At 34.0% G+C, this 9,412-nt stretch overlaps 1 protein-coding gene across 1 annotated transcript; it reads right to left on the bottom strand.

Moving 5' to 3' along the window:
- Positions 1 to 645: 645 nt before the first annotated feature.
- Positions 646 to 6,670, bottom strand: LOC132350472 (5'-AMP-activated protein kinase catalytic subunit alpha-1-like). Its single transcript, XM_059899657.1, has 4 exons — positions 6,666 to 6,670; positions 5,707 to 6,193; positions 5,468 to 5,594; positions 646 to 3,542 (listed from the first exon to the last, which is right to left on the bottom strand). The coding sequence occupies exons 1-4, from the start codon at positions 6,668 to 6,670 to the stop codon at positions 3,298 to 3,300; spliced, it is 864 nt and encodes a 287-aa protein (XP_059755640.1). The 3' UTR covers positions 646 to 3,297.
- Positions 6,671 to 9,412: the final 2,742 nt, after the last annotated feature.

Raw genomic sequence — 9,412 nt, forward strand, 5'->3', positions numbered from 1 at the left:
TAGATGAGACAAAAACTCACTAATTTAGATGAGACAACAATCACCACGTTCAAGTGCTAAAATTTGTTCAAGCACTATACTTTAGGCACATTGTTTAAAAACTGCACAGATGGTCGGCCATAACAAGTGCCTTTTTTTTTCCATGTAGTTTTCCCAGAAGTTAAAAAAGTTAAGCACATTGTAAGCCGATGAAAAATGATGTTTTTCTTTATTATCCATTTTCCAAATCAAAGTATTTGAAATTGTATCCTTAAATATACTCTGGTCAAGACATACATGAACAAGTCTCAGAAATATTGTACCACAAAGATTGATTTCTACCATACTACCAATTTATAGTTATGTTTTATGTGGACTTTCATTCATCTAGTGAAGAGAACTCACGATGAAAATATGATTTCTCTTGTGGATGGGGGAGATGGAAGGAGTTAAGGGGAAAAGATTTAAATACATTTTTTTCTTTCATTCCAAAGGTTCATGGAGTTCTACATCCACCCATAGTCCACCAGTCATTAATTCAGTGTGAATGGTATCACTACAAGGTCAAAAAGTGGGGGGGGGGGGGGGGGCAGGGTGAGAGGGCAGGACTTTTTGTACAAAATCATTTAAAACTCTGAAAAACTACAGAACCATCCAAAGAAAAAATATAATCAAAGTAAAAGCAATGGAGTTTATTTCAGTGAAATTATTTTAAATTAGATATGATATATTAAGCTCCCATATCCCCCAACCTGGTAGAAAAGTTCCTCTCAGTGAGAAATCATTTATTTTAATGGCAAAAATTTTACATATCAGTAAAATCTGTTATATTTAAAACTATGTATACAGTACATTTCTGGCAAAAACCTTATACATCTTTCAGTTGTCAAGACAAAGTAAAAATATGGTTGCATAAAATCACAAAAAATATAAATTGCTGAAAAGATAATAAAAAAAGATTAAAAATCATTTGCATTGACTCCCTTACATCTTCAATTAGTAAGAATTTGCAAACAACAGTAAATTTCTGAAAATTCTGATGCAACCTTGATATACTCAACCAAAAGTTGTCATTTCAAATATCCCAGCTTAAAAAAAGAATTTACTGCAATAGTCTGTGCATTTATTATACTATTTGTACAAGTGCAATATTTAAATATCTTCAAAATAAAACTCAGTAACTAAAAGGAACCACAATAACTTAAAAGAAGCAGTTTACAAAATTAACAGTTTTTAGAAGGTCCTATTTAATTGGTTCCTCTTTTTGTTCCCTGCTCCCCACAACAGGTTATAGAGACATTACAACGATGTCTTAGTTCTATATACAAATCTGTAGCTTTAAAAATACAGCCTTCTGTTCTTAACATTAGGAACATTATGCTGCATTTAGAGCCTACACGAAGTCAATATCCTCAAAACAGAGGGCCACATACAAGTTATAAATACAGTTTGAACTTATATTTAAATGGAACTCCTATAATTTTATACAGCTTTCAGATTCTAAGTTGAATAGAATAAGCCCTGGACAAAAGGAAGCAAGGTTTTTCTTTTGAATTCAGTGCATGTTTCTAGGGGTACTGGAGCCAAATCTACAACTACAGTAACTATGCAAGCTATCATGACATTTGAGTACATTATCATCAGAGGAGCCAAAAACAATACTACAATACAAAGAGTCTTAAAAGAGAAAAAAAGATAGTTCCATTGCAATGGAAAAATAATTAATACCAAAAAATTTTTCTTGAAGTTAAAATATAGTATAAGGCAATTATGGGTGACACAGTAATTTTTTATTACCATACACATGATACGAATTTTATCTGAGGTGACCCTAAATTTTTTTCTTACACCTATTATGTAATGCATTATACTAAGAGCAAGAAAAAGAAAATATAAATCAGAGCTCTTAGGAAGATTAAGCAACTTTAGGCAGTTTCAATAATGCTACTTTTTAAAAAGTAATTAAAATCCAAAGCAAATGTGACTATTTAGAAGAACTGATCTGTTCCATATTTTATCGAAACAATAATAAAGTAATAGCTGATGAAGGAGACACCAAATGCAATGTATAAACTTTAATTGGAGCCTGGTTTGAAATAAATTTGTAGGACAACGGGGGAAATCTAAATATGCATGATTAGATGGCATTAGAGAATTATTAATTTTTAATGGTATTATGGGGTTTTTTAGGAGAATGTCATCATTTTTTAGGAGACGCTTGCAGTGTTGAGGGGTGATCAATATGTCTGCGAAATCCAAATGGTTCAGGGGAAAAAAGCATATACACACACACACACATATATATATAACTGTATCTATATACAGATATAGATAAAGCATATATGGCAAAATGTTAACAAATGTTGAATCTAAGTGGTAGATACACATGTGATCACCTTACAGCCTTTCAATTTTTCTTTTAAAAAATGTCCATAATGAAGCCTAGGAAAAAAAAGTCATATCTTTTTTCAAATAGTTGGTAAGATATGTTCTATGCACTGAATCAATTTAAAAGATACATGATTGAATGACTAGAACTTTTTGCATACATTTAATACTGACTGACATGATGAGCAGAGGACTTTGTGATATTGGCAAAACCAGCATGATTTATTTACAGTATATGCAATGCAGCTCTTGTGACAAAAAGAGCAATTTATGTACAGAATATAGTGGGACAAATTGTAAAATTAAACTTAGTGCTTAGAGTATCTGAATATATAAGTTCTGGACTTACCAAACGAAAGAAAAAAATTTAAATGTGTCCAATATCTTTAAGGTGACTTACCATATACTACAGAATATTAAGAATATTAAGGAGGGGATATGGAAGAATCATCCAGGCTGTCCCTACTGTTGAAGATACTTGCTATTTAAGGAGCCCAGAAAACAAAATCACGTATAAAGTTTTCTGGGGATTCTAGGCAAATATTTATTGAATAAATTTATAAAGCAAATATATAACACATCAACACATAATTAATATATGAAGGCCTTTATGGTAAATTAATATTTGACAAAGCCCTGTATACACTAAATATAAAATAGCCAAAAATCAAGTGAGCCTGAGAGAACTATAATTCATTGTGTATATTATATTATTCTATATGCCTACTGAACAATGAACAAAATTATCTTAATTCATTTCTGCACATTATGCTTTTAACGATTAATCATGTTCCAGTCCCTGTGCAAACTGCATTCCGAAAGGCCAACCCTCAGTTATAATTATGTATAACTTGATTATAAATGGAAGCATTTGGCTATGATTTATTATGCATGCTTATTGCTATCAAAGAAATAAGCAAAGTTTTAGGTTTACTGTGCAAGAATTTTAATTAGATTTGCACACATCTCAAAAAATTCTATTGTGTGACTTCCAGGTCTTGGAGTTAAGTCAACAGGCGAAGAGTCAAGTGAGGTTACAGATGAGGTAAGAGAAGCTTCTGAGGATTTTCCTTGAGCCTCAGCATCTGAATCATTCCTCTGGCAAGCTCGATAGCTGCTAACTGAGCCCGATCTCTGTGGAGTAGCAGTCCCTGATTTGGCTTCAGTAATTTCATCTGGGTAAAAAAAAAAATTCAATTTATTATAATCCATGACACCCTGCCCAAAATTTTAATAGTATTTAATTTGCTTCTTTAAGTGACATCACTGACCAGCTATCAAGAGCATGTTTATTTTGAATACCTCCTAAAATAGAGGCAATGAATCTGTATTATGCCACTTGCCTTTTTCACACACAGCAATGTATGCCCCTAATGACTTACTAAGACTGGGTACATATTTGGCTACTCATCAGTCTTGCAATCCAGGATTAAGAGAGCCCAATAAACTAATAATGAGGCTTAATAAACATCATTCCCTAGCAATAAAAGTCAATCTTTCTATATTAAAATCATAGAATAAATGCACTTAAAATTTGAATCCTGGAAATCATCTCATCTAACTCCTCGTTTTATTGATAAGAAAACATAAACCCCTTTAGAGTTAAGTGACAAATGAACAGAGAGGTAAATCTAGAACCCAAGTCTCCTAACTCTCATCTTGGTGCTCTTCATTCTCCCACTTTGTCTTCATATTTGATTTAAGATCTTATAAAAGAACAACAATTCCAATGAACAAAAATCAAGGAAAACCTAAGTTGGGAACATAATATAAAAACAGTAAATGTCCGTTCAGTTGGTAAACCCAGGTACTAATAAACCTAAGGTTCATGAATTTAATCCAAATACAATGGAAAAAAATAAAACCCATTCTGTATCTCAGACTGCGTTAGTAAGTGTTAGAAGAAAAATACCATCTAGACATAGACAAACAGGTTTAGCCAACATATCATAGCTCAAAACTGTGTCTTTCTGATACTATGTGGGTACTATCTTTGAGTTTACAAAGAAGACAAAAAATTCACAGGTAAATCTCATCTAATAATTCCATATAATCTTAAATGAACAAAAGTGGCAACACATCTTAATTCAATTGATTTGGCCAATGAAGAAGTGCCATAAACTTCTACTTAATTAAAGTTCTGGGGGGCTTTCCTGGTGGCGCGGTGGTTGAGAACCCACCTGCCAATGCAGGGGACACAGGTTTGAGCCCTAGTCCGGGAAGATCCCACATGCTGCGGAGCAACTAAGCCCGTGCGCCACAACTACTGAGCCTGCTCTCTAGAGCCCACGAGCCACAACTACTGAGCCCGTGTGCCACAACTACTGAAGCCCGCACACCTAGAGCCTGTGCTCTGCAACAAGAGAAGCCACCGTAGTGAGAAGCCCGCGCACCACAATGAAGAGTAGCCCCTGCTCGCTGCAGCTAGAGAAAGCCCGCGCACAGCAACAAAGACCCAATGCAGCCAAAAATAATTAATTAATTAATTAATTAATTTTTAGAAAAAGGTTCTGTTTGTGAGAGAACATTTATATATATATATATATATATATATATATATATATATATATATATATACACATACATACACAGCTATAGCCTTTCATAATGCTGGGGTAGAATTATTATTGATACTTATTTGAATTATGAGTCAAATGTGTTCCATCAGGCTTTTTAATAGATGAGGTAAATTAGTTTTAAGAGTGTATATGCATGGGAGATCTGAATTAATGTACATTTCAAACCATGGTATGATTTTGCACCATTTACTAGAAGTCAACATTTATTCTAAATAAAACATTTTATCTTACCAAAATGAACTACAAAAAACAGAAATGTAGCAGAAACTAGTACTTTAGGATCAGGCTGTATCAGGCTTTAAGGATTTTAGAAGATAATCTTAAAAGGACAATAAACTATTCACAAGATACACAAATGTTCACGTCAACAAAGGCACAAAATCTTATATTCTGTGTTCTTTTGCTATTGAATTACTAGGAACAATTCAAAAAGCTTCAAAAGAATCAAAGATTTACTAAAATGCCAAATTAGGTAACAAGGTCTAATATGTCATCTATGTTGTTCTGTTTGATGTACATACCATCAATACTACGGAAATCCAATAAGTATGTTCTACTGTCCACTTGGTACAACTGTAGACTCATTTTGGAGAATGTACTTGTCACAGGATTCTTCCTTCGAACACGCAAATAATATGGGTTTACAACCTAGCATATGGTATGGAGAAAAACAAAGTCAAAAGGAATTCTTCTATAAAACATTATACAGACTACAGGTTTGTCAAATGTGCTAATAATCAGAATGCTCTTTCTTTCTTACCTTCCATTCATAATCCAGTTGTTTAATGGCTCTACAAACTTCTGCCATGATATCATTTGGTCGACTTTGACTTCTAATTCCCAAATGCCATTTTGCTTTCCTTACACCTTGGTGTTTGGATTTCTGTGGATTTAATTCATCGAGGGTATGGCGTGCCCTTGGTGTTTCAGCAACCAAGAATGGTACTCTTTCAGGATGGGGCCGGGTCAAGTGGTGATCATCGAGAAAAGAATCAGGTGGGCTTGTTGCCAAGTAAAAATCTTTGGCCTCATTCATTATTCTCCTGTTATCTATTATGAGGTGGTAGGCAACTGCCAAAGGGTCCTGGTGATTTCTGTTATAAAGGCAGCTGAGAACCTCCTCTTCTGAGCATTCAAATTTTTCACATACTTCTTTTAAGGCTTCATCATCAATCATGGTTGAACTATATGATGGATCCTCAGGAAAGAGATATTTTGGAAGGTCCTGTTTAAACCATTCATGTTCCCTGAGAGAAAACGGCAGGGGTCAGAAGGACTTCGAGGAGAGATGAGACTGAAAGTAACAGTTTGGGGGAATTTAGGATATGAATTCATTTATATTTATACTCATACTGTATTATCATTTTTTTAAAACTGAGATTTTCCTCTTCTGGCTCACATTTCATGGTATATGTTAAGGGAAATTCTCCAGCCTTCCTCTGATTTTAAGAGGGAGAAAACACTGCTGGAGCAACCAGAAACAAAGTGTCTACACTTTAAGGTTTTGGAACAAATAGCAATGACAAACAAATGGCAAAGACCATGTTATTTCCAGCTCAGAAAGAGAACAAAATTAGTCTGTGGATTCATTATAATACTCTTTGGAAATAATGTTAAGTGAAAAAATATATAACAACAACAAAAATAGACAACTATTATTCATTGAGTGCTTACTATGTGGTAGGTTTTAGGCTAAACACTTCTTATATATTATCTCACCTCATTTTCAAACAACTCTGTGAAGATAATACCCCTTATTTTAATGAAGGAACTGAGGATTTCCTAACTTCATATATAAAAGGATATTTTTGACTTGAACTATGTAAAAAAAAATATGCTAAAACTAAAAACATTAAAAGAGGAAAACACCCAAAAGAACAATGATTATATTCTGGGTAATGGAACTAAAGATCACTTTAATTCTCTTCTCTAATTTTTTTGGTGTTTTCTAAGTCTTTTCCAATTGTCACATATTTCATTTAAATTGGAAAAAACATGTAAAACACAAGAAAAAGCATCTCTCACTAAGATATTCTGAAATATAAATTTTACAGAATGACTAGTCCTTCTCCTCTAGTGGTAAAGTCATGCCCTGCCACTCACAGTCTGTTTTTTAGCTAGTCTGCAACATATGGAGTAAATGGAAAGGAATGAAGCTTTTTTTTCTTTTTTTTTTTAAATTGGAATATAGTTGATTTATAATGTTTTGTTACTTTCTGCTGCACAGCACAGTGAATCCAGTTATACATATACATATATACACTCTTTTTTAGATTCTTTTCCCATATAAGTCGTTACATAGTATTGAATAGAGTTCCCTGTGCTATACAGTAGGTCCTTATTAGTTATCTATTTTAGGAATCAAGCTTGAAGTTCTACATATGATCTTTCTTTCTTCTTCATTACCCTAATGCTTTCTTCTTTACTATTCCCAGATATACATCTGACTTCTTTCTTCCTTCTCCCTCCATCTCAGAGAAGTGTGCTGTCTAGCCACTGGAAGACCAAAAGAGAAATTTCCATAAGGGAAAAAAAGGAAAGAAAAATGATGGTAGAAGAAACAAAATTTGCAGTTTTTAAAAAAATGTTCATCAGAGGGCTTCCCTGGTGGCGCAGTGGTTGAGAATCTGCCTGCCAATGCAGGGGACACGGGTTCGAGCCCTGGTCTGGGACGATCCCACATGCTGCGGAGCAACTGGGCCCGTGAGCCACAATTGCTGAGCCTGCGCGTCTGGAGCCTGTGCTCCGCAACAAGAGAGGCCGCGATAATGAGAGGCCCGCGCACCGCGATGAAGAGTGGCCCCCCTTGCCACAACTAGAGAAAGCCCTCGCACAGAAACGAAGACCCAACACAGCCATAAATAAATAAATAAATAAATAAATAAATAAATATTAAAAAAAAGAAATCTTCATCAGAAATGACCTGCCCAAATTTGAGAAGGAGATTTGTTATCATCACTTTTGCCTTATTTAAACTGTTCCGTGGAACCATATGCAACTGGCAAAATTGATGGACTTTTTTACCTACAATACAGTAATTTCATATGTAATTCAATGTATACTACTACAAAAACAAACATGTCATTGATTGAATTAAAATTTTCTCATTCCTTGAGATGAACAAAAGGAAAAAATACAATAATTTATAAGATCAGAACTCAAATAGCAACACACAAATTTACTACGAAAAAATATTAGTCCCCATGAGAATATGTAAAAGTCAAACATGAAGCATACTATAGAAAATCTTAAAGAATCACTACCAAATCTAATACCCAAACAGGGTCCTTTTTATTTTTTATTAGCTCTTTTTTTAAATTAAAAAGTAATACACTGACAAGTACAGCTTTCTGGTAACTGACTATACTGTTGAACTGAATGAATAAGCATTTTCAGAACTCTAATGGAAAACTGATGAATTCATAAAAGTGCTAACAAAAGATCAAGATGAAAAAAAATATTAATTACATGGGACTGAGTGAACTGATGAGGATGATTATAATTTTTGTGACTTCCTGTTTGAATTTAAAAAAAAAAAAGTTAAAAAAAATGTTAAAAAAAAAAGTACTTACTGGTGTCCTAAGAACTAGTGAGGAGTGACAAAACTGACAGCTCAAAGCACCCTTCCTCCACTTCTGACTTTAACTCCTCCACTTTATTTTATAAGCACCTATTTTTCTTTTTTTTTTTTTTAATTATTTTATTTATTTATTTATTTTTGGCTGTGTTGGGTCTTTGTTTCTGTGCGAGGGCTTTCTCTACTTGCTGTGAGCGGGGGCCACTCTTCATCGCGGTGCGTGGGCCTCTCACTGTCATGGCCTCTCTTGTAGCGGAGCACCAGCTCCAGATGCACAGGCTCAGTAGTTGTGGCTCACGGGTCCAGTTGCTCCGTGGCATGTGGGATCTTCCCAGACCAGGGCTCGAACCTACGTCCCCAGCATTGGCAGGCAGATTCTCAACCACTGCGTCACCAGGGAAGCCCCCAGCACCTATTTTTCTGATCAGATATTATCCTGTTTGAAATGCCTAAAAGAGATTATATTTTCCTTACTGAACCCCAAGTATATTATTACAATACTTAGCTAAGAGTGAATTCCCCTCTATTTTAGTTACAATATACACATTTACTTTAATAAGAAATATTGTATTCAGAATTTCATTAAAGCAACTTTGTAGATGTATGGAATAAAAAAAAAAAGTAATATAATGTTCACTGCTACAATTTCAAAACAAATAAAGAAACAAAAGCAAAAAAGTGAAAGCCCTTCCTCCTACCAATCTTACTTCCCTAAAGCAGCCAGGTTAGTATGTGTTCTTAAATATCAAAATAAAATAAATGAGTCTATACACTATTTTTAACATAAAAACAGGATTACATTGTACATACTGTTCTGCAAAATTTTCTTTCACTTATATCACTGATACTATTAGATCTGATAATCAAGTTGCTTTATCACCTGATATCT

This window comes from Balaenoptera ricei, chromosome 16 (genome assembly GCF_028023285.1).
Source record: "Balaenoptera ricei isolate mBalRic1 chromosome 16, mBalRic1.hap2, whole genome shotgun sequence".
NCBI lineage: Eukaryota > Metazoa > Chordata > Mammalia > Artiodactyla > Balaenopteridae > Balaenoptera > Balaenoptera ricei.

Bases quoted from the DNA above. Each gene is read 5' to 3' on its own strand.
- LOC132350472 (XM_059899657.1), bottom strand. The intron at 5,595-5,706 runs GTAAGAAAGAAA...ACCATATGCTAG, and splicing joins AACTGGATTATGAATGGAAG to GTTGTAAACCCATATTATTT. The intron at 3,543-5,467 runs GTATGTACATCA...TTTTTTACCCAG, and splicing joins GGATTTCCGTAGTATTGATG to ATGAAATTACTGAAGCCAAA.